This window comes from Bufo bufo, chromosome 4, assembly GCF_905171765.1.
Source record: "Bufo bufo chromosome 4, aBufBuf1.1, whole genome shotgun sequence".
Taxonomy (NCBI): Eukaryota; Metazoa; Chordata; class Amphibia; order Anura; family Bufonidae; genus Bufo; species Bufo bufo.
The window spans coordinates 582605422-582631841 of NC_053392.1; the positions used below are offsets into that span (position 1 = coordinate 582605422).

At 45.4% G+C, this 26420-nt stretch overlaps 1 protein-coding gene across 1 annotated transcript in view; it reads left to right on the forward strand.

Moving 5' to 3' along the window:
* PPP2R5A (protein phosphatase 2 regulatory subunit B'alpha) overlaps nt 1-26420 on the forward strand; it is a 110558-nt gene that overhangs the window by 64082 nt on the left and 20056 nt on the right. The window contains exons 3-7 of the mRNA XM_040430397.1: nt 18100-18201; nt 22308-22400; nt 23858-23988; nt 25586-25645; nt 26307-26415. Coding sequence (XP_040286331.1) covers nt 18100-18201; nt 22308-22400; nt 23858-23988; nt 25586-25645; nt 26307-26415 — 495 coding nt within the window. The remainder of the gene's footprint in view (nt 1-18099; nt 18202-22307; nt 22401-23857; nt 23989-25585; nt 25646-26306; nt 26416-26420) is intronic.

The window sequence follows — 26420 nt, forward strand, 5'->3', positions numbered from 1 at the left end:
ATATTTCTCTCACCCAGCATGGGTATATATAAAATGACACCCCAAAACACATTCCCCACCTTCTCCTGAGTACGGAGATACCAGATGTGTGACACTTTTTTGCAGCCTAGGTGGGCAAAGGGGCCCATATTCCAAAGAGCACCTTTCGGATTTCACAGGTCATTTTTTACAGAATTTGATTTCAAACTCCTTACCACACATTTGGGCCCCTAGAATGCCAGGGCAGTATAACTACCCCACAAGTGACCCCATTTTGGAAAGAAGAGACCCCAAGGTATTCGCTGATGGGCATAGTGAGTTCATAAAACTTTTTATTTTTTGTCACAAGTTAGTGGAATATGAGACTTTGTAAGAAAAAAAAAAAAAAAAAAAAAATCATAATTTTCCGCTAACTTGTGACAAAAAATAAAAAGTTCTATGAACTCACTATGCCCATCAGCGAATACCTTAGGGTGTGTACTTTCAGAAATGGGGTCATTTGTGGGGTGTTTGTACTGTCTGGGCATTGTAGAACCTCAGGAAACATGACAGGTGCTCAGAAAGTCAGAGCTGCTTCAAAAAGCGGAAGTTCACATTTTTGTACCATAGTTTGTAAACGCTATAACTTTTACCCAAACCATTTTTTTTTTACCCAAACATTTTTTTTTTATCAAAGACATGTAGAACTATAAATTTAGAGCAAAATTTCTATATGGATGTCGTTTTTTTTTGCAAAATTTTACTACTGAAAGTGAAAAATGTCATTTTTTTGCAAAAAAATCGTTAAATTTCGATTAATAACAAAAAAAGTAAAAATGTCAGCAGCAATGAAATACCACCAAATGAAAGCTCTATTAGTGAGAAGAAAAGGAGGTAAAATTCATTTGGGTGGTAAGTTGCATGACCGAGCAATAAACGGTGAAAGTAGTGTAGGTCAGAAGTGTAAAAAGTGGCCTGGTCTTTAAGGGTGTTTAAGCACTGGGGGCTGAGGTGGTTAATGTGGGGGGAGGGGGGGCGCACTGCGCCACCAATGAAGATAACTTGCCCATTAATTCAAATACAGGAGGCGGGTGCTGGCTGCAGAATCATATAGCCGCACCCGACCTCTATGAGCGGTAGCTGCGATCCGCGGCAGTTAACCCTTCAGGTGCGGCAGGGGTTAACTGCCGCGGATGGCATCTACCGCTCATAGAGGTCGGGTGCGGCTATATGATTCTGCAGCCAGCTCCTGCCTCCTGTTGAATTTGAATGAGTGAGTTAACATCATTGGTGGCGCGGTCGATCCCTAATTTAAACAATAGGTCATTTTCTGATGGCACATTCCCTTTAAGGCCTCAGGCACGCAACCGTATTTTCAGTCCAAATCCGATCTGCATTTTTTGTGGCTCAGATGCGGACCTCAACATCTGCAGTTTTTTTTTATCACCCCTGCAATACATGGATTAAAGTGTGAGAACATCCAAACGTCATCTACATTTGTCTTTACTGAGCATTTATTCTGATCCCATTGGTCATTAATGTGGAGCTGGTTAACCACTTGCCATCCACTTTCCTGGGAACATAACGTGGCTATGGGTAGTTCAGTATGTTCATCTTCAGTGTGTGGCATTGTCATAGGTGTGACACGAGTTGGCTCAATCAGCTTTGCCGTTTTTGTTCCAAATCTGCCTGAAAGCTCACCAAATGATGCCACTATACCTCAGCCGTATGTGTGCTTTTATGATCTTTACCATCTCTGTGTTGCGCCTTTGTTTTGATGCTGCCAGGGCTTGCTTTGGTTGGGATTACAGTTCCCATGATTTATCTCAGACTTATTTAGACAAATTTTAGTAACGTGAGAGCACCTAGTTGTTGGTGTCGACGTCACCAAAATTTTAGTTTTAGCAAAATATACTGCGTCCTGCTCGCCAAGGCGTGTGGCCTAAAATGCAGTAGTTTACACCGAATTGCCTCAGTGCTTTCATAGAATTATGTCGCAAAGTAAGCCAAAGAGCTGGTATAAAGTTAGAAGAAAGTCTCTAGCTATGCACCAAATAGCATTCATTCTGAGCAACTGTGATAAATTCAGGGCATGCCTGGACAGCCTGTCTAGTTTGAGCTGTCTACACAATTAACGCTACAGCATCTGCTGCCCAGCATGTGAAACACCATCCCTTCAGAGAGTAAAAGGGGAGTAGGGAGCAATGGGCGTGTGATCTCCTGTACATCATGGAGAGAGGCGATAACCAGGTGTTCAGAAAATGGCGTGTCACACAAGTAAGAGCTCCATGACTACGTATGGGGCTGGGAACAGCGGAGTGTTTGCTAGAGGCGGTGCACCAGCAGATGTCCTACAGATCGTGATAAATGGTCGCAGATGTAGCGACTCGTTAACTACAAAAACTTCGCTTATTACACATAGATAAGAGTTCATACCTGTGGTCATTACTCGTTCGCTTTTAAATCGTTCATTGCTATTACATGTAAAGATGGGGCACAGATGCTTGGTCAGAAGGCCTGTATTAGACCGTTAGCTAGACGGCTCCATAATATACGAACGGATCTATTAGCGAGGAGCGTTATTATTATTATTTTTTTTAGCATGCTGAAAGATCACGATGGACGAAAAACTATTTGTCGCTTGTCTTTAAATCATTCTTACTTATTACATCACATGGTTTTTATTCATTTTCGCTCGCAGGCACGAGAATCTGGACGATATTAGCTCCATGTAATAGGGTCTTAAGTGATTAATCTAATGCATGTAGACCATTTACGTATCATGTTTAAAGGTCAGAATGCCCCTTTAAACATTTACACAACCACCTGAGTATCTTCTACTAATCCCAGGCCTGTATTACAGAGCTATATTCAGCTCTCTGCTGGTTGTTACTGGAACCAGTCATCCAGTTCAAATCAATTAACATACACTGGTTTGGGTCGAGATCCCCCACTGATTTTATAGAGAGGCGGCTAGAACGGCGGCCCCCAACAACTTTATTCCTGGAAAAAAAACTTCAGTTAGTGTAGAAGTAAGATCTCCTGTGATGTCACCCTGACCCGGGGGGAAAAGATCTGGAAATTTTGGCGCTGGATATAGAAATGATGAACTCTTTGCATCACAAGATTTTATACAATGAGTTGCAGCAGAATTTCGTAGCCTTGAAAATCTGCGCCAATTCCACAAGAACCGTGTAAGGGATCTCGTTTACGCTAGTGGTTGGTACTGGAGCTTGTGTCCTCCTACCTTCAATGCTCTATAATACCAGTTTGTATTTTATGCCGACCCTCCGACCTGCCATCAGTCCGTACATGTATAAGCTGCATATACGTTCATGTAATTTGGCAAAACGGTGGTGGAGGCCGCACTTTGATCGAAGCAAGGACCCAAAATATGACCTTGAAGCCCAGCCATTTGCAACACCTCTACCTGCAAATTATGGGGCACCTTTCCTATGCATGCCACTTAACACAGTCATCTGTTGCACACCTTTCTTAAGCATTCCGCATACCATCAGCAAATGGGCTACATATACCAGTAGGTTTTTTGGACCTTGTTTCTTTATTTCAGACATTTGCACAATTTTTCTGCAAGACAGCAGTGTGGGGTGGCTGTGGAGTTTGGGGACAGGAATACGGCAAAGCTTCCACTGCCTCCATGGAAAAACAGCTACAGTTTGGACCTCTAGTGTCCAGTACTTTTGGTTTTTCCTCCTAGAGATAATCAGGGGTGAGCCAGAACATAAGATCTGCACGCAGACTTTAATGGGGTTGTCTGAGTGGTTAATACTGATGGACAGCTGTGCCCCCTTCCTGTGCCAGTAGCGTCACATTCATCGGTCACGTGGCCTAGGCGCAGGTCAGTCCCATTCAAGTGAACATTTCTGGGCTGCAATACCAAGCATGGCCACTGTACAATATATGGCGCAGTGAGGAGAGTACTGTGCTCACATCCTCTTCAAAGAGCAGATTGGCCAGGGTGTCAGACCCACAGTGATCGGATACTGATGACCTGTCCTGAGGATAGGTCCTTAGTATTAAAGGGGTTATCCAAACTATAAAACATGGCCCCCAACGACTGAGCCCCTCATATAGATTATACTTGCCCCACTCCCCGTATCGCTCCTGATCCCTGCATGGCGCCACGGATCAAAACATTGCGTGGGTGGCGGGTGGGCGGCTGCAGCCAATAGCAGGCTGCGATGGGGACGAGCCTCCCATGTGTTACCTGTGATGCTAGAGACGGCTCCTGCCGTATTAAAAATAAGAGAAAATCAGCCAATTGCTGCAGCCACAACCCAAACGATTTTTGAACATGAAGGTGTGGATAAGCCCACACACTAGCCACTGCCACCATTTATGAATGGTGCTATTATATCCTACATAACCCGTGCAATATTAGCTTTTTCTGACGTTGAAATTTTGTGGGTGAAGCACTTAAAATTAGCAAATGCTCAGACCTGGACAGAATTACACATAACTGGGTTATATTAATAGTTGTATTAATAGCTTCCAGGCGTCCAGCTCCGTATCAGTCTCCATGGTGTCCTTGTAAACTTAGATCAACTTGGCGTCCGGAGGCCTGCCTTGTGCTAACGAGCTGATGACGGACGTGCCCTTTTTTTCCCCTTTGCATCTTAACAGCAGAGAGAGGTTACAGATTTTAACACTGAAAACTTTCTCAAATATCAGCTAAATAAATATAATTTTTTAAACCTCAAATCGGAGATAACATTTTAGAACTTCTCCCAAACAGGATTTCATTGTCTGTTTTTTGCTTTAGGCCTCTTTCACACGGGCGCTGCGGGGAAAAAGGTGCGGGTGCGTTGCGGGAACATGCACGATTTTTCCGCGCGAGTGCAAAACATTGTAATGCGTTTTGCACGCGCGTGAGAAAAATCAGCATGTTTGGTACCCAAACCCAAACTTCTTCAAAGAAGTTCGAGCTTGGGATCGGTGTTCTGTAGATTGTATTATTTTCCCTTATAACATGGTTATAAGGGAGATTAATAGCATTCTGAATACAGAATATATAGTACAATAGCGCTGGAGGGGTTAAAAAAAAATTATAATAATTTAACTCGCCTTAATCCACTTGATCGCGCAGCCGGCATCTCTTCTGTCTTCTTCTTTGCTGTGTGCAGGAAAAGGACCTGTGGTGACGTCACTCCGGTCATCACATGGTCCGTCACATGATCTTTTACCATGGTGATGGATCATGTGATGACCGGAGTGACATCACCACAGGTCCTTTTCCTGCACACAGCAAAGAACAAGCTCGAAGAGATGCCGGCTGCGTGATCAAGTGGATTAAGGTGAGTCAAATTTTTTTTTAATTTTTTTTAACCCCTTCAGCGCTATTGTACTATGCATTCTGTATTCAGAATGCTATTATTTTCCCTTATAACATAGAAAATAATAATGATCGGGTCTCCATCCCGATCGTCTCCTAGCAACCGTGCGTGAAAATCGCACCGCATCCGCACTTGCTTGCGGATGCTTGCGATTTTCACGCAGCCCCATTCACTTCTATGGGGCCTGCGTTGCGTGGAAAACACACAATATAGAGCATGCTGCGATTTTCACGCAACGCACAAGTGATGCGTGAAAATCACCACTCGTGTGCACAGCCCCATAGAAATGAATGGGTCAGGATTCAGTGCGGGTGCAATGCGTTCACATCACGCATTGCACCCGCGCGGAATACTCGCCCGTGTGAAAGGGGCCTTAGGCCTAGTTCACACGATCCTTTTTTTTGCGAGTGTACGTGCCGTTTTTTTGTGTTCCGTATACGGTCCCATTCATTTCAATGGTTCTGCATTAAAAACGGAATGTGTTTCCGTAAGCATTCCGTTTCCGTATTTCCGTTTTTTTTTCGTTCCGTTGAAAAATGGAACATTTCCTATTATTGCCCGCAAATCACGTTCCGTGGCTCCATTCAAGTCAATGGGTCCGCAAAAAAAAGGAACACATACGGAAATTCATCCGTATATCTTCCGTATCCGTTCCGTTTTTGCGGAACCATCTATTGAAAATGGTATGCCCAGCCCAATTTTTTCTATGTAATTACTGTATATGCCATACTGAAACGGAACGGAAACTGAAACACAACGGATCCGTGAAAAACGGACTGCAAAAAACTATAAAAGCCATATACGTTCGTGTGAACTTGGCCTTAGAACAAGGTGACATTTTTATGCTTGGACACCATCCCCAGCCCCTTAGACTTAGCTCCTAGTCTAAAAGAACCCTACATCCCTGGGATTTTTTTGTAAAAATTCTGTGTCCATGCCTTACAGTAGTTGCTATAGAGGTTCCCAAGATTGCTGAGGACAGTGACTGGCTGCAGCAGTCACGTATTACATATGCCATATACCGGCATGTCACCGCTGCAGTTTGTGAACAAGACTTTTAGGCCATTCAGTGGCTTGTCTGAGATCTTTAATGATCTTGGACACTTTTAGGGCCCTCTTACACCTACAGACTCTGCAGGCGATTGTCAGGAGGGAGGCGTTCCTTCCCAGCAATCTGCCTGCTCGTCTGTGGAGGAGACTGCTGCATGTAAGAGCAGCAATCTCCTCCTCAGTATGGAGAAACAGACATGCCATGCTCCAGCACATGGTCACTGATCGATCTCTGAACTGATCTGTGATGGGTGCAGCGATGTCGCCCCGAATAACGGCTGATTAAAAATCCAACATGGCAGATCATCTTTTGCACTTCAGACATCTGGCTTTGGTTGATATGTCACCCTCATTCTTGTCACCAGAAAATGGTCAAAAAGGCAAGAATAGTATAGTCTGCAGCGCTAAAATTCCCATAGCTGGATGCTAAAATGGGAAAATAGGCTCCTGGGTTGGTGTGACTGGCCCCTGATATCTACAATATTGGAGTTGGTGGTTTCCTTAGGTTTGGATTCCCTGGTTTCCCTTCATTCCCTTTGATTAAAGGTGATTTTTTTTTTTTTTCCTGGACCGTCCGACCACCTAATGTGTATGGGGTGTCCATACTTTTTCACCTACGGCATAAAGTCATGGATTAGGTGTTCTCTGAGCTTCAGATATTGATGACCAATCCTCAGCATAGGTCATGAATATTAGATCGGTGGGGTCCGGCACCTCGCACCCCCTCTATGTACTGTGTAGTAGCCGTGCCGCGCGCTGCAGCTCGGCTCCCGTTCAAGTGAAAAGGAGCTGAGCTTCAGTCCACTGACACCAGATACTCGGCAGTGTGCGGAGCCTTCTGCATTCACTCCATACACTGCAGCCAGAAACAAGTAATCTGATATTGATGACCTATGTTGAAGATAGGTCATCAATATCTGTAACACGGAGAACCCCTTTTAATCACCGTGATTTTGGACTATTATCTGCAGTAATATGTGAGTGGTGCTGCAGAAATGGAGTTCAGATCATGATTTGTTATTTCCCTACTGTCCCTTGTTCTCTCGCTGTCCACGCTCAGAGCTGCCATGAAATGCATGGTCAGGACTGCTGTGCATGCTCACAGGAGTCCTGACTGTGTATTTCACTGCAGCTTTGAGTGCTGACAGCGGGGTAACCAATGAAGAATGGTGATTCCCGACTCCTTATCTGCAGTGTATATAACTATTATCTGCAGTATTACGCACGTATTACTGCAGATAATAGTCCAGAATCATGGAGACGGTGTAAAGAGTATGGAGCGGACTCTGTGTGTGATACGCTGCGGATGCCGGCACCCGGCTGCAATGACGAGGATCGGCGATGCCAGTGATTTAACTCCTCAATGCCGTCATCTATAACAAGCATGGCATCCGAAGAGTTAAACAGAGGGAAGGGACTCCTTCTGTGCTCCCAGTGGTGCCCCTGCAGCGAAATCACAAAGCGCCGGATAGTTGCTGATGACAGCCGGGTGACTTAGCCACGACAACCCTGCTAACTGCCACGAAACTGCCTGAAAAGCCATGCACAGGACACGGTTTCTCAGGCTGCGTCAGAGGATTGCATGTTCAAGTCCCCCAAGTGGAAAAAAAAATGACATAAATAAAAAAATAAATATTCTAATTTTTACGTATAAAAACAAACGATAAAAAGTAAACCTTTACAGGTACCGCTGCGTCTGAAAGTGTCCAAACTATTAAAATATCAGAATGTTTCCTGCATCGTGAACGCCGTTATGGGAAAAAAATAGCAATTTTATTTTTTTAATAAAAAGTCATATGTACCCCAAAGGGGAACCATTAAAAATGACAGGCCCTGACACAGCTCTGTAAACTGTAGTTTAAAAAAATTATGGGTGTCAGAATATATACAAAGAATAAAAAAAAAATGTTTTTATATTTTTTTAAGTAGTAAGACTCAATAAAAACTGTATACATTTGGATTCGCCGTAATCACACTGACCCACAGAATAATGTCGCGGTGTGGGGAGTGAACACAACTGATGTTTTGGGCTGAGGATCTATTAGTAGGTGGTGGTTTATATTTTTTGCCTTCCACACTTCAGAACAGAGTCCACGGAAGCTGCCACAGTGGCTTTCTCGCCTCTCCCCATTCAGAACAGCTGGATGCTCAGCCGATTCAAGCATGCATGTGTACGGTGGGGACTAGGAGGTGGCATGTTCAGCCGGCGCCGGTCTATAGGTGGGCATTCACACGACTCTAGTGGATCGGATGTGATTGCATTCATTTCAATTGGGCTGCAACAGATGCCGACAGCACACCGTGTGCCGTCCGCATGTCCGTTCTGCGGCCCAGCAAAAAATAAAAAAAATAAAAATCCTATTCCTGTCTGTTTTGTGGGCAAGAATAGGCGTTTCTAACAAAGAGCAGGACATGCTGCTCCACAGATTGCGGAAAGCATACAGCCGGTATCCGTGTTTTGCGGACCACAAAGATGGACGCGGTCGTGTGAATGCCCCCTTATGCGCGTGTCCAGCCTTGCTTAGCTTCCTGTACCACTAGCTGGAGTCTGCGTGCGATGGTAAACTGAATAGACTTGGCGAAGGGAATACTTGGTGAGATCAGCCATTAGATGACAAAGGGAGAAATGTCTGTCTTTTATCCACCTGACTCCGCGCTGCCTATCCTCCTGTAATCTGGGTGTTTCCGCCACACCTCTCTACCTGCCTGTAGAAGTCAGATGCCATGTGCTGTGTTATACCCGGTGCGGCGGTGCCCAGCGCTCGCTGCGTTTCTGCGCCCAGGGCTCTGTGTTCAGGTTTCCTCTTTGTGTTTGGCAGGAAGCGCCATTTCCCGTATGTGATCTGCACACACAGGACGCGTTGAAGGTTTTTTGTTTTTTTTCTTTTCTTTTTCGTCTCCTGATTTTATTACTGGATTCATATTATAGATTATGATTTTATTTACTTTCTGCTAATCAGGCCTGCAGCGAATTGTCCCATTCCTTGACCTTGTTTGGTGGTTTCTGCTTAATCTGTTACAGCGTGTGCTTGTGTAGGGCTGATCTGTGCACCCGCGGTCAATGTCAGGAAGACATCCTGGTTAACCCCTTAAGGACACAGCCTTTTTACACCTTAGGACCAGGCCATTTTTTGCAAATCTGACCAGAGTCCCTTTAAGTGCTGATAACTTTAAAACGCTTTGACTTATCCAGGCCGTTCTGAGATTGTTTTTTCGTCACATATTGTACTTCATGACACTGGTAAAATGAAGTCAAAAAATTATTTTTTTTTGCACCAAAAAATACCTAATTTAACAAAAATTTGGAAAAATTTAGCAAATTTCAAAGTTTCAGTTTCTCTACTTCTGTAATACATAGTAATACCCCCAAAAATTGTGATGACTTTACATTCCCCATATGTCTACTTCATGTGTGAATTGTTTTGGGAATGATATTTTATTTTTTGGGGATGTTATAAGGCTTAGAAGTTTAGAAGCAAATCTTGAAATTTTTCAGAAATTTACAAAAACTAAATTTTTAGGGACCAGTTCAGGTCTGAAGTCACTTTGCGAGGCTTACATAATAGAAACCACCCAAAAATGACCCCATCTAAGAAAGTACACCCCTCAAGGTATTCAAAACTGATTTTACATACGTCGTTAACCCTTTAGGTGTTGCACAAGAGTTATTGGCAAATGGGGATGAAATTTTAAAATTTCATTTTTTTGCCAAATTTTCCATTTTAACCCATTTTTTCCACTAACAAAGCAAGGGTTAACAGCCAAACAAGACTGTATCTTTATTGCCCTGACTCTGCCGTTTACAGAAACACCCAATATGTGGCCGTAAACTACTGTACGGCCACACAGCGGGGCGTAGAGTGAAAGGTGCGCCGTTTGGTTTTTGGAGGGCTGATTTTTATGGACCGGTTTATTTACACCGTGTCCTGTTTCAACCCCCCTGATGCCCCCCTGGAGTAGAAACTCCCTAAAAGTGACCCCATTTTGGAAACTAGGGGATAAGGTGGCATTTGTTGGGGGACTATTTTTAGGGTACATATGATTTTTGGTTGCTCTATATTACATTTTTGTGAGGCAAGGTTACCAAAAATTGAAATTCTGAAATTTCATCTCCATTTGCCATTAACTGTTGAGAAACACCTAAAGGGTTAATAAAGTTTGTATAATCAGTTTTGAATACCTTGAGGGGTGTAGTTTCTTAGATGGGGTCACTTTTAGGGAGTTTTTACTCTAGGGGGGCATCAGGGGGTCTTCAAAAGGGACATGGTGTCAATAAAAAAGGCCATCAAAATCGGCCTTCCAGAAACCATGTCGGTCCTTTCCTTTTGCGGCCTCCCTTTTACTGATACAGCAGTTTACGACCACAAATGTGGCATTTCTGTAAACTGCAGTATCAGGGTAATAAATTTTAACTTTTGTTTGGTTGTTAACCCTTGTTTTGTTACCGGAAAAAACGGATTGAAATGGAAAAGTGCCAAAAATTGCGTTTTTGGCACCGTTTTTTTTATTTTTTTTAACCGTGTTAATCTGGGGGGTTAGGTCATGGGATATTTTTATAGAGGAGATTCTTACAGACGCGGCGATACCTAATAAGTCTACTTTTTTTTTACAATTATTTAGGTTTTTGACTATTATCCTTTTTGATACAAAAAGAAAATTTTTGGATCTCTAAAGTCTAGGTGTCATTTTTTTATTTTTTATCCGATTATCTTATGTGGGGGCTCATTTTTTGCAGGACGAGCGGACGGTTTTATTGGCACTATTTTGGGGGCTATATGACTTTTTTATCGCTTGCTATTAAATTTTTTGTTATGTTTGGTGACAAAAAATAATCGTTTTTTGCACTTTTTTTTTTTTTTTTTTGACCGTGTTAATCTGGGGGGTTGGATCATGGGGTATTTTTATCGAGGAGATTCTTACGAACGCGGCGATACCTAATAAGTCTACTTTTTTTACATTTATTTAGGTTTTAGACTATATTATCCTTATTGATACAAAAAAAATATTTTTGTATCTCTAAAGTCTAGGTGTCATTTTTTTTTATTTTTTTTATCTGATTATCTTATGTGGGGGCTCATTTTTTGCGGGACGAGCGGACGGTTTTATTGGCACTATATTGGGGGCTATATGACTATGATCGCTTGCTATTAAACTTTTTGTTATGTAAGGTGACAAAAAAAAATCTTTTTTTGCACCTTTTTTTTTTTTTTTTCTTGACCGTGTTAATCTGGGGGGTTAGGTCATGGTGTATTTTTATAGAGGAGATTATTACCGACGCGGCAATACCTAACATGTCTACTTTTAATAAATTATTTTCATTTTTTTGGGTGTCTCAAGTCTGAGAACCAGTTTTTTTTTCCGATGTCAGTGCTAAATTGGGATATAAATTTAGTACTCCATGGAAGTGTGATACTCCCTGAAGCAACCAATAATGCAGAGGCCCGGATGATCGGGGCACGTGTCACATTGAGTAGTGGTGTCCTTCCGTATCCCCCTCCTGTGACACACTCTGCACCTTTTTTGGGTTCGTCCCTTCTTTCCAGTATGGGGGACCACACCTGGAAAGTGTTGGCCAGGGACGATCCGGGCGCCTCCAGTTCCCAAGGTACTCCGGCCTGCTCTTTCCCGGTCCGAAAAGATCAGGGCCATGAGGACTGCCTCATAGAACTGCAGGAATGTCCCTGTGCTGCCAGCGCTTCGGGATAGTACAAAAGAGTTGTACATGGCAACCTGTACCAAGTAGACCGCAACTTTTTTGTACCATGTCCGGGTTTTGCGCATGGCGTTATATGGCTTGAGGACTTGATCCGAGAGATCAACTCCTCCCATATACCGATTGTAGGCGACGATACAATCGGGCTTGAGGACCGTTGCCGCGGTACCTCGCACAGGGACAGGGGTGATGCCGTTACCATGAATTGTGGACAGCATAAGGACATCCCTCTTGTCCTTATACCTGACCAGCAACAGGTTTCCAGTGGTAAGTGCACGGGTCTCACCCCTGGGGATAGGTACCTGGAGGGGGAGGGCAGGGAGGCCGCGTTGATTTTTCTGCACGGTCCCACAAGCGAACGTGGATCTGGCGGCAAGGGACTGGAACAAGGGGATACTGGTATAAAAGTTATCCACGTACAGGTGGTAACCCTTATCCAGCAGTGGGTACATAAGGTCCCACACACGTTTCCCGGTAACACCCAGAGTGGGGGGACATTCTGGTGGTTGAATCCGGGAATCTCGCCCCTCGTATATACGAAATTTGTAAGTGTACCCTGAGGTACTCTCACAAATTTTGTATAGCTTTACGCCATACCTCGCCCGCTTGGAGGGCACATACTGGCGGAAAATGAGTCTCCCCTTGAACGCAATGAGAGACTCATCAACTGCGACCTCCCTTCCAGGTACATAGGCCTCCATGAATTTGGCCCCAAAGTGATCGATGACCGGCCGTATCTTATACAGACGGTCATGGGCAGGATCACCTCGGGGTGGACATGCTGCATTATCGGAATAATGCAGACATTTCCGGACGGCCTCAAACCGGGAGCGTGTCATGGCTGTACTGTAAAGTGGGGTCTGGTATAGGACGTCCCCACTCCAGTACAGCCTGACACTGGGTTTCTTGACCAGGCCCATATGCAGCACGAGGCCCCAAAATGTCCTCATTTCGGCTGCACTGACCGGCGTCCAGCCACCGGGCCTGGCCAAAAAGGAGCCCGGGTGTTGAGCGACGAACTGTTGGGCGTACAGATTCGTCTGCTCCACCATCAGATTTACCAGTGGGTTACTGAAAAAATGACAAAAAAAGTCATATTCAGTGTAGCCCACTGTGGAAATCTGGATTCCTGATTGGCCTACAAAATCAGGAATCACGGGCTCGTATTGCTCTGGGCTACACCAGACAAGTTCACCGGCAGGGGGCTCCGGTGGATTTAACTGGTGGGCCGGGAAACCAGTACGAGCCCCAGAGCTGCTCGTACCAGGCTGGGCCACAGGGTCCATAACATGGCGGTCCCCTTGCTCCGCCTGGCAGCGTCTCCGCCGCCTTGGGGGCTCATCATCATCGCTAGATGATGAGGAGGACGCGGATGACAACAGGAATGTGGGGTCATCCTCATCCTCACTGGGACTCTCGGAGTCAGAGGCAAGCTGGGCGTATGCCTCCTCGGCCGAGAACGTCCGGCGGGCCATAGGGGAGTGTGTGTCTGCGTGTATATGTGCGTGTGTGTAACTCTTTATTTTGTGTGCGTGTGTGTGGGGGCACGGGTGTTCGCGGACTTAACCCTAAAACTAACAGAAAAAAAAACAAAACAACTAACTAAAAAAAGGCCAAAAAATGTGGGAAAAAAAATTCAAAACCGCTGATCAACCGTCCGAAGTTGATCAGCGGTGAGGTGTGCGATGCGCTAACAGCGGCCGGACACTAAGTGCCGGCCACAGTCAGCGTACACCAAAAAAGAAAAAAAAAATGAAAAAAATGCACCCCAAAAAAGGTGGGGGGGGGGGGGGGGGGGAAAGTGGCAGCACCCCTGGGGGGTCTAGGGTCACACAGCTGTGCTGTGGACCCCAGACACCCTAACTAGGGTGATGCAATAAAAGTTCACAAACTAACTTTCCCTTTTTTTTCCCTGCCTAAACCAAACTTTCCCTGTGCTGTCCCTATGTACCTGATGGGGGGTGCTGGGGCACAGATCGGGTCCTGGGGTGCTGGCAGAGACACGTGCAGGCAGCTCCTCTCTCCTCCGGCTCCGGAACACAAAAGGAGGAGGAGAGGAGCGCCTGCCTCTTTTGAATTTGCCGCCGGACCGCCCACAGACCAATCAGAAAGCGATCCTGAGTGGTGATGTCACCATCACCACTCAGGATCGCTGGATGGTGATTGGTGGAGTGAAATCACACCACCATCACCATCCTGTTCCGGGTTATCGGGTCTTCAGAGACCCGAATATCCCGGAAACGCAGAAAACCGCAGGTCTGAATTGACCTGCGGTTTTCTGCGATCGCCGACATGGGGGGGTCACAGGACCCCCCGACGCATTTGCCCCAGGTGCCTGCTCGATGATTTGAGCAGGCACCGGGTTCCGATCACCGCCGGCCGAGCGGCAGTGATCGGAACCATTCATGACGTACCGGTACGTCATGTGTCCTTAAGTACCAGGACATCATGACGTACCGGTACGTCATGTGTCCTTAAGAGGTTAAAGGAGCAGCCTTTTTTTTTTTTTTTTTTCTCTCTTTTAATTTTACACATATTACTAAGTCGCACTACTGTTTTTTTACTGGATCCGGCAGGGTTTAGCAAAAAACTCTTCCGTTATGAACGGATCCGGTTGTATTATCTTTAACATTGCCAAGATGAATCCGTCATGAACTCCATTGAAAGTCAATGGGGGACGGATCCGTTTTCTATTGTCAGAGAAAACTGATCCGTCCCCATTGACTTGCATTGGGGGTCATGCCGGATCCGTTTTGCTCCACATACCAGGACGGAAAGCAAAATACAACATGTTGCGGTTTGCTCTCCAGTCTTGGAACGCAACTAAACAGAACGGGATGCATTTTGGAGAACTCCATTCTGTTCAGTTATGTTTTGTCCCCATTGACAATGAATGGGGACAGAACTGAAGCGGATGATGGATCTCAATACTGGAAAACTAAAACGCGAGTGTGAAAGTAGCCTAACGTAACAATGTGTGTGATGTGTGTGGGGCAGCGTGTGATCATCACACACATGTATACATCACACGCTGCCCCACACACATCACACGCATGTCTGTGGTGCAGTATGTAGTGAATGCAGACAGGCTATTATAGCCAAGTAGTAAAGTACAGGGAAGAGCCGCCATATTGGACTGGACTTTATAACTTCGCTATAATCGCTTGATGTTATTTAGACCAGTAAGGGTTCCCTGCATACCCACCTCTTAGGCCCCGTTCACACAACCACTATTTATTTCTGTTGTTCTGCTCATCTAATGGAGCAGAACAACGAAAATAACGGAAGTCCTGGATCGGGCACGTAAGGCTGGGTTTTTGTCATACGATCAACATACACAACAGATGCCATACTGGGACATCAATCACCATGGAGTGCCATTATAAAAAGAAAAGTAGGATGGGATAGTGTAGTGTACCATGTTTTTTCATCCTGCAAAGTCCAGCATAAAAACATGTAGGCTAAGGGGTGTGTATGTATATATTTATTTATATATTTTACAATGGCATTCTATGGTGACAGATGCCACAGTATGGCGTCTGTTAATGTATATGCATTCGTTTTTTGCGTGTACATTAAATATATGGCAAAAATGTCATGTGAACCCGGCCTAACTGACAGAGAAGAAACTCAACAGACCCCGCTTACTACGATGGAGTCCGTTCAGTTTCTATTCACGAGCCTGTCTATTTACCAGACCAAAAAAATGCTGCATATAAGGCTTTTTTGTCTGGTCTTTAGATCGAATCTGCAACAGAGGCTCCAAACGCAGCCTCCAACGCAGATGTGAGCAAGTGTAGGCAGATATATTATGTATTTGAATTACTGCAAATTTCGTACTCCTCCTCGGGTAAAAATACTCCTCAAAAATGGTCAGGAGTATTTTTACTCTTCTGGAAAAAATGTAGTGCGACCTCTGATGTAGACTACAGGATGACATCACCACAAATCAAATCCCTTTTGGCTCCTCTCGGGCCCCTCCCCACACTCCATATTCCTCTGTGTATCCCTGTATCCTGCTGAAGATATAATGTCTCCCCTATCTGAAGACCCAGGCAGGAGCAGATTGGGAACTTGAAGTAGCCCTGGAAAAAAAACTTAAAGGTGGCCCCATGTTGTAGGCGGGACAAAACAAGTAGTCAGGGACAAGTGAAGTAGGCAGGGTCTGCAATACCGTAGTGCAGCACAGAATACCGCCCCAGCAGAACTAAATACCACAGGGCAGCTGCACCAAACACAGTATTCAACAGTTGAAATCAGGAGGATACCTGTGGCTGTTGAGCCTCAGATCATTGTGTCTGGCTTCGACCGTCAAGAAGGCTTGAGTGGCCTCCTGGGCATCGGCCCACTGGGAAGTTTCCCTGTAGGGTCTATAGCCAATCCGGGGTGCAGATATATAGTAGATGAATATATACAGTGATTAGCTGCAGTTATATAAACCTCCTGACTCACGCTGCCTGTACTATCTGTGTGTGCCGACTCTCCAGTGTAGTTCTATGAGATGTAGTTTCACACTGGTCTCCCCACCTCCAGCAAAAAAGCTGATAGGGGAGACAGGCTGAAGCTGTATCACACCGGAGAACATGGAGACCGTGCAGTGTGAGGGGACAGCAGCTCTGTGTCACTGCTCTTACACAGGACACAGAGCAGCACAGTGTTGTGAGACTCTGCCACCTCTGTCTCTGCAAAGCCAGGCATGATGGGAAATGTAGGCTTCATTAGAAAAAGCAACCCACAAATGGCACATCAAACAGGTCTACACAAGAGCCTCTATCTTATTCTTTAATAATGGCACTATATAGGCAGATAAAAAAAAAAATTCTGGCATGCTTCTTTAAAGGGGTTATCCAATTTCTCAAACAGCCCCCCTCCCCATGCGCCGGGCCCCTCTCTGGTAATATACTTACCCCACTCCCTGCTCTCTTTGCCGCTCCTGGTCCCCGCTACTGTTTGCTGCTTCTCCCTGTACATGGATTGGGGGTGACGTGCCTCCCTAGCATCGCGGGTGACGCTAGGGAGGCTCATCACAGCCTGCCATTGGCTGCTCCCCCGGACACCGGATGTTTTCATCCGTGTACAGGGAGAAGTAGCAGCGGGGTCCCGGCACATCGGGGGGCTATTTGTGAAATTGGATAACCCCTTTAAAGGCTATGTACATCTTTTAGGGGGCAATTTTTTATTTATTTTTATTATTGCATTTACTCATTTTGTGCTAAAATATATATTTTTTAATTGGTCTTTATTAACAATATGGCATCCTTTTTTCTGACAGAGCTGAGATGCTCTAGAAGCACCCTTTGGATTTTTCTCTTTTCCGTCAGACCAGGAGCTGACGGACTCCTTATCTCTGCTCTCTGACATTATAAACACTCATTATAGCTCAGTTCTTATCTTACTGATAAGAATGTGGCTTAAATAAGTGTTTATGACCTCTTAGTAGTTTAGAGATAAGATTTTTTTAGATGACCTGCACAAAGGGAAAGTACCAGTCACACAGCTAGAAAAACAGTTAACCCTTTGATTATTTTTAATAAAGGCCAATTGAAAAAGATTTTAGCCAAAAATCAGTAGCCTGCAATCATGAAAAAATAATTGCCTCCGAAGGTGTAGTACATAGCCTTTAATTCCAGCCAAAATGTGCTTCCAGTATATGATGGATAAGGTATAAAGGTTATATATAAGAGAGTCTTTGTATCTGGGCGTCCGCCAGCTGATGTGGCTCTTGTGCCTGATGCTTCTAAACCCCTTTGGCATCGCTCAGATTTCAGTTTCTGGAAATGTCTGACCCATCCTTGATTTGAATTACTTTTGGTCAGGGTAGGCCATCAATATAAAGGTACTGGATGGTTCCTTTAAATATATATCCCACTGTACAATTTATTTTTTCCCCCATTGTGGCCAGTATCGGCCGTATATTACTGTTTGGGTTTACGCTAGCGTACAGGCAATAGCCCCAGCATGATGTGTGCGGAGCCTTATTGATTTGCATTTAACCTTTGCGGTTTTCTTGGTTTCTTTTCACAGATTAGTTCAAATATTTTCCGAACACTCCCTCCTAGTGACAATCCAGACTTTGATCCGGAAGAGGATGAGCCGACATTAGAAATTTCATGGCCTCACATACAGGTAAGGTTATCAGGTTATATACAGCAGTAATGAGAGGTCGGAGAGATGCCGGCAAACAATGACTTCATGTGTCATATAAAAGATGCGGCCAACCAAAGAACGCGCGCTTGCTCAGGCGTTGGGCGGCACCTTTATCTGGGGCAGTTAACGGGAACGAGCGTTTGTATGAACGCTCACCCAAAGTGATTGCCCTGATCCTCAGCCTGTGTAAAAGAGACTTGAAGGGGTCCTCAGGAATTTTAAATTCGTGGCCTGTCCTTCAATGGGAGCAGCGCTGCAGTAACCAACACAATGGACGTGTAGTTCCATCATGAGCTACTCTGATACAAGTGATCCACCATTTAATATTAAAATCCTGCAGTACCACCTTAAAGGGAACCTGTCACCGGGATTTTATGTAGAGAGCTGAGGACATGGGTTGCTAGATGGCCGCTAGCACATCCACAATACCCAGTCCCCATAGCTCTGTGTGCTTTTATTGTGTAAAATAAAACTATTTGATACATATGCAAATTAACCTGAGATGAGTCCTGTACGTGAGATGAGTCAGGGACAGGACTCATCTCAGGGTAATTTGCATATGTATCAAATAGTTTTTTTTACACAATAAAAGCACACAGAGCTATGGGGACTGGGTATTGTGGATGTGCTAGCGGCCATCTAGAAACCCATGTCCTCAGCTCTAGACACAAAATCCCAGTGACAGGTTCCCTTTAAATGGTTATCAGTTGCTCCTTAGGAACATATTAAAAAAAAGGCTTTCACCTTGTCACCAGCAGCTGTGTTCACATAGAAGAATAAAAAATATTCCAGCCCTTCCTCCCTTTATTTTCTATTTAGTTTCTTTATTACATCTAAAACAGAAATATATCAGTAAGTCTGTCAGGAAATCGCCCCCCCATCTTCATTGTCCTGTGTCTGGCTGTAAGACCGCTGGCTGCAGCAGGCGCCCCTGTACTATTTCTGCACTACTTGCATAGGTATGCAGTTGACAAAAGACATTAGTCCGTCAGGTTCAACCAAGAGATAGGAGGGGACGCGAATAAAGGACAAACAATGCATGGGCTTCACCCTGTTTGGTCAGTTCCCTAGCCAAAAACCGAACAGATCAACAGGAAATTAACCCAAGCTGGATTTTTACAAGACAAGGCAAGATGGCAAGATTAGTCCCTGGTTACATTTTACCCTTCTTTCCTAGGTTTAGGGTTAGTTGGATTTTTGTGACGCATGAATCTCTGCCGTGCTTTACCCCCTCCGGCCCTGCACCTGGTACAACGCAGTCTATCAGGAGTGTTCTTTTGACGAGTCCATTCACACGAAGCTGTTAAAACCGCATCGGTTTCTGCCACGGTTGTTCACTTAAGATGGTGTGGACCTGCTCATAGCTTAGCGCCATTGATCATAGCTAAGCCGCCAGTGGACAACTACCACAGCCATCTGGACACCACACCAAGAAGGGCCAGCCCCCAAACTTCGGCGCAGATGTAAAAGTAGCCATTCTGCAAAATAGATCCGGATCCGTTCCGAAACAGATCCGGACCCATTCATTTTCAATGGGGCTGGAAAATACACGGACAGCACACAGTGTGCTGGCCGCATCCGCACTTCCGCTCCGCAAAAATAGATCCTGTTCTATTCTTGTCCGCAGACATGGACAAGAAAAGGCATTTCTATTAAAGTGCCGGCCATGTGCGGTCTGCAAAATGCGGAACGCACAAGGCCGGTGTGCGTGTTTTGCAGATCCGCAATTTGCGGACCACAAAACACTTGCGGACGTGTGAATGGACCCTTAGTTGTACAGGGATAGCTTCCCTAGGCTTGTGTCTCTGTTACTAGTAGTCATGGATGGCTATGGTGTAAAGCCCGTCGCTTGGTTCACTTTTGAAGACCATCCTTGTTTTGGGACAGAAATCCTGCATAAGGAATATGTAGAAAAAGCCGCTGGTGAATGTGGAGAAAGAGAGTGTTGTTTCTTTTTTTAAAGCACAGTCTAATGGCGTCCCGTGCCATGGAGTACAAAGCGTCCATTGTCCTGTCACACTCCGTGTAGAGCGTCCTTTTATGTAAATCTTGTGATCTGGCGGAGACCTCGTGTCAGTCACATCTGAATGAGCCACAAAACCGCGCACCTTCAACACGAAGAAAGTTTGTTTTATCTCCTGTGTTATACGCCCCAGTGAGACGTTCAATGTTCTGCTGATTTCTGGTCCTATCCCCTTCCTGCGGTGTAGTGCACCGCTGCGGTGCACTGGAGATGTGGTGCTGAATTACATCAAAGAAAATGTAGCGGTACATCATTTACAGATCATTTCAGTAAAGGGAATTGAAGGTGAACGTAAATTAAAGGAAACCTCTCCGCTGTGGGCTGCATAGTTTGGCGACGTGTCGATTTTAGCAGTCTTGTCACTTTTGTGGATTTAAAGGGGTTGTCCAGTTTCATGATATTGATGACCTCTCCTCAGGATAAGACATCAAATGTCAGATCGGTGGAGGTCCGGTTTCTGTCACCCCTGCCGATCAGCTGTTTGAAGGGGCCACTGGGCTCATGCCAGCGTTACGTCCTGCGCACCCCCAATGTAGTGGCAGTTCAGGGTAATTACAGCTTCCACTCCCATTCACTGTAATTGCACTGCGCCCCCGCTACAAGGTAGACTGTGTGCAGGTAAACATTGAGGAGGACGCAGGGCTGGCAACGTATAGGTAATCAATCGGATGAAACCGGACAGTCCCTTTACGCAGTTTTTACGAATTTTCATGCACTGTAATGCATAGTGTGGCTAGCACTACAGCATACGATCCCGTGATATTCATGTGATTCAGGCATCCCCTGCTCCCCCCCCCCCCCCCCCATGCTGATGGTTTCTGTCTCGCAGAAATGCAGAGAAACCTGTCAATCAGCAGCCGGAGGGCGGGGGAGTCATTAGTATTAGAGGACTTCTCACTGCAGAGTATAATGCAAGTCCTGACAAATCACACCACACATCCACGTACGTCACAGGCCTCTAATCGGTGTCCGTCACTGCACCAAGGACTACACCAGGAACCTGACGGGTTCCTTTAAATATTTTCCATTTTGGAATTTGGCTGTCAAACATGAATGGAAATTGCTTCTGATTATAAAGGAATCTGCTTTGATAATGGATATGAATAGACGAATTACTGTAAGGCAGTGGTGGCGAACCTATGGCACGGGTTCCAGAGACGGCACTCAGAGCCCTCTCTGTGGGCACCCGTGCCCTGGATGAAGTCTATGGTGTACCAATAAGCCTTAGACTCTTCCTACATTTTATCAGCATAGGGCCCACTATGAACGGCGCAGGGCGCGCTATAGGCGGCGCGGGCGGGGTGCGCTATAGGCGGCGCAGGCAGGGTGCGCTATAGGCGGCGCGGGCAGGTTATTATATCTAAATGATAAAGTACACGGAAGATGTACTGTACTGGACTGTAGTATTCAGGTTATATTGCCATGTAGGCACTTTGCGATCAATAAGTGGGTTTTGTTTTGCAGTTTGGGCACTCTGCATCCAAGCGGTTCCCCACTGCTGTAAGGCGATGTATGAGAGGGAAAAAGATGGGGGCTGCTGTTCTCTCCTGAGACACCATTACTCCTGTCCATGGACTGTCTGATATGGCAGCTGAGTACCATTCACTTCATTTCAGAGACCTCCCGTGGAGTGGTGCACTCTCTAAGACCCAGCTACATCATTCCAGGGGTCAATTGGACTTGGGCTGCAAAGTACTAGTTTGCTGTTGTTTTTAGCCCCCTACAGAATTGCCGTCTTTGTGGTTGAAGAATTACCACCTAAATATTTATTAGGTATTTATTTTCTTGCCCCGTCTCACTGCTGAGACCAGCTGCTTGTGATCCTGATTTTGCTGCTCTTACAGTAACTGGGCATCCTCAACAATGTTTATTTTTATTTTTTTTGTCTTTTTGATTCTGCCGTCAGTGGTGTGCCTTTAAAACATGCAATTTATGTCTGTCGGTGCATAACAGATACTTTAGATGCCTTTCTGTATTGCATCAGTTTATAAGCTGCTGTTGCTGTAGTTATACTGTACGTTGCTTTATTTATGTGTAAAAATATTTCTTCTCCATTTCACAGCTTGTGTATGAGTTTTTCCTGAGATTTTTGGAGAGTCCAGATTTTCAGCCAAGCATTGCAAAGAGGTTTGTGGACCAGAAATTTGTACAGCAGGTAATGGTCTCATCTTCTTCTCAGCAGCACTAATATTCTTAAAGGGCTTTTCCAGTTGTTTGACGACCTGTCCTCAGATCAGTGTGGTCTGGGACCCACATTGGTTAGCTCTTTGAGGGGGCAGCGGTGCTCTGGTGTGCACCACGGCCTCCCTGCAGCTCACCAAGCACAGCACCGTACATTGTATAGTGGGTGTGCGTGGTATTGCACCTCAGTCCCATTCATTTGAATGGGACTGAGGTGTGCCTAAGCCACACGGCCTAGTAAGAGGCTGCTACCTCCTCAAACAGCTGATCGGTGGGGGGTGCCGGGTCCCCAATGCACGGGCAACATCAGTGCGTCGGCCGGAATGGATCGAGACACACTCAACTTGAATGGGTCCGTGAACTGTCCGCACTGTAAAAAAAAATAGAACATGTTATATTTTTTTGCAGTGCGGAGGCACGGACAGAAACACCATGGAAGCACTCCGTAGTGCTTCCATGGGCTTCCGATCCGTGCTTCTGTTCCGCATCGCATCTCCCGGGTGGCTTGAATGGGTCTACATCCAAGATGCGGGGTGCACACGGCCGGTGCCCTTGCATTGCGGAGCTGCTGTATACGGGCCGCAATACGGCCACGGCAGGGCAACAGCCATGTGCATGAGGCCTAACTAAGTTAGTCTAGAGCAGCGTCTCCCAACCTGTGAATATCCAGCCCTGTAGCTGTTGGGGCATGCTGGGTGTTGTAGTTTTACAATTGCTTTAGAGCCACTGGTTGGGAAGCACGTGGTCTAAAGCAATTGATGGAACTGCTGTTGGGGTACTAGTGTGTTAATTGCCCTATCTGTATGGACCTGGTTCTTAAAGGGGTTGTGTGGGATGTGAAATGTATGGTATGCTTTTTTTGTTAGTTTTTTCTACAAACAGTCCCATGCTCTGTCTGATATTGCATTTAAACTCCAATACCAGACACAACCTGTGAGAGATTCGGCAGGCTGTTCCAGGAGGGAACAGCCTGCCGGACCGCTGCACACTCCGTTGCCTGAGGTTTGCACGGCTCCGTCCGCCCCATTCACCATGCACGCAGCAGTTTTCTTCTGGCCAATTCTCTGCGTATTTCCTCGGATGTGGCCGGATGCCCTCCAGTCCCTATTGGAGTGAGTTGGGCCGGACGGAGCCTTACAAACTTCCGGCAATGGCAGAGTGCGCAGAGGTCCCGCAGGCTGTTCCCTCTCTCTCTGACTGTAGTGTGCAGCTAGCCTCTGAAAGGATAGGCTATGCAGTCCAGCGTTAGATAATTGGAACATAACCTGCCCTCTTCTATTTTCACTGTGTAGTTTTATTATTTGAGCACATTGTTCCTTGTATCTTACACGAGATACGTTATTTTCCGTGTTTATTATACCAGACTCACTGTTTCACATAATTGCTCAAACCAGAATTTCCTGTAATGTCTGTGCCCCTGTCATTTTCCAGCTTTTGGACCTGTTTGACAGCGAAGATCCCCGGGAGCGAGATTTCCTCAAGACTGTATTACATCGGATCTATGGCAAGTTCCTAGGCCTAAGAGCGTTCATCAGAAAACAAATTAACAACATTTTTCTCAGGTATTGGATTCGAGCTGTGTAAAATCCCTGATATACAGGCTAACATTTGCATTGGTTCTGATAACTATACCCCATTGTGCTGTACCAAAAACAGGTTTGGATGGTGTAATCCTGGTTGTATCTTTAGTTAGAGCCAGCAGCACTTTGCCAGTTTTGGTTTTTACAGAATCATTGTTCCCTCTAAGCCTTTGTATACAGTCCGTGCTGCTTCCTCTAGCCCGGGCAATACATCATCATATCAATATGCACTGCCCTAAGGATTAACTATAGCGTACAGCAGCCAGACACAAAGGGCCACATAGCATCCAGGACAATCGTATTACAGGATCCAGCTCTAATGCAGTGAAGATTGTGTGTGTCCCTGGTGATCTAGGGGAGTGAAGGTGTTGATTTCAGAATCCCTGGTGATCTAGCGCAGTAATGGAGTGAATACCTGTATCCCTTGTGGTCTATGGCAGGTAATGGATCCCTGGTGGTGTAGGGGTTATTTTAAGGATCCTTGGTGCTCTAGGGCAGTGAAGGGGCTATTTTCAGGATCCTTGGTGGTCTAGGGCAGTGAAGGGGCTATTTTCAGGATCCTTGGTGGTCTAGGGCAGTGAAGGGGCTATTTTCAGGATCCTTGGTGGTCTAGGGCAGTGAAGGGGCTATTTTAAGGATCCTTGGTGGTCTAAGGCAGCGAAGAGGCTATTTTAAGGATCATTGGTGGTCTAGGGCAGTGAAAGGGGCTATTATAAGGATCCCTGGTGGTCTCAGGCAGTCAAGATGTTCATTTCAGTATTGTTTGTTGCCTAGGACAGTGCAATGCCTAAGTAAAGTGTCCTGTGTGGTCTCGAGCTTTGGTGCTGTGGGACAGCTTTGAGGGAACAGCGCACAGGAGTGAGGCACTGTGTAGTTGTCACGTTCATCCTACAGCACCTATTGCTAGGTAGTAGTAAGTTGTAGAATAGCCCCAGCTAGCCGACAAAAGTATATTAATAAAATGAGAAACGCAATGTTTGCAGGTTTTTCACTTTAATGTCTCCCTATATTTATCAGTTGGGGGTCCATGTGCTCCAGACCTCCCATTCGCCATCGGCCAGCTTCTTTCACCTTCATTTTTAGAGAGGTGAATACTGACTAAAAACTAGAATTTTAGTCGATTGGTCTGTGTTTTCCACAAGTGAAGCCGAATGAGCACAGCCCGTTAATCTAGCTATAATGGGGTCTTAGCACCTAATAGTATGTTAGCCATTGTTGTGCTAAATAAATTGTAGGGGCAGCAGGGTGGCTCCTTGGTTAGCACTGGGGTCCTGGCTTTGAATCTGACAACACCTGTGTTTGTGGGGGTCTCCTCCGGTTTCCTCCCACACTCCATAGACAGACTGATAGGGAATTTAGATTGTGAGCTCTGCTGGGGACAGCGAGTGATGGTAAAGTCTGTAAAACGCTATATAAGTGAGGAAAATAAATTATGTATCTACATTCCATCAATCTAACAGACTGATCATTATTCTTTTTTTTTTTTTTTTTTAGCATTAAAGTGAGAAATATACATTAAGTGTCTTAGAAATGTATGAACTTGTATTTTTCACTTCTGATTTCTTCCTTCCGTTTGCAGGTTTATCTATGAAACAGAACATTTTAATGGGGTTGCCGAATTGCTTGAAATATTGGGAAGGTAATGAAATGATATGACCCGTCCTATTATCAACACTTTCCATCTGTCAGCAGATTTGTACCTATGACTCTGGCTGACCTGTTACATGTGCGCTTGGCAGCTGAAGGAGTCTGTGTTGGTCCCATGTTCATATGTGCCCGCATTGCTGAGAAAGATGATGTTTTAATAGATGCAAATGAGCCTCTAGGAGCAACGGGGGCGTTACCATTACACCTAGAGGGTCTGCTCGCTCTGTAGCTGCCCCCCCCCCCCCCCCCTTCTCTTTGATTGACAAGCCCAGGTGTGATGACACCATGTGTTACTTTACAGCTTGTGTCTGTCCTGCTGACTGCGGTGATGAGGAAAATTAGAGGAATCTTCAAGAGGTTTTCTAACCACTTATCACCCGGTGATGGCTGGGACCCCCCCCCCCCCCCCCCAATCATGCATCTCCCATACAGCTTTATGAAGCAACAGTCCTGTCCTATGATGCCTGTTATGATTTTGACAGTCCCTAGGATTTCTCCTGTATGAAGAGCTGTGACTTTGTTGTTTTTAAAGTTATTTAGCACCTTGAAAATATTCCTTATAATTCCTCTGTACTATAAACCAGTTTTTTTGGGAAACTTTTGCAAACAGTATTGTTTTTATTAACACTGGGGTTTCCCTCTTCTCTTCACAGCATTATCAATGGTTTTGCGTTACCGTTAAAATCTGAACATAAACAGTTCCTCATGAAAGTCCTGATTCCGATGCACACGGCGAGAGGTCTGGCTTTATTTCATGCACAGGTGAA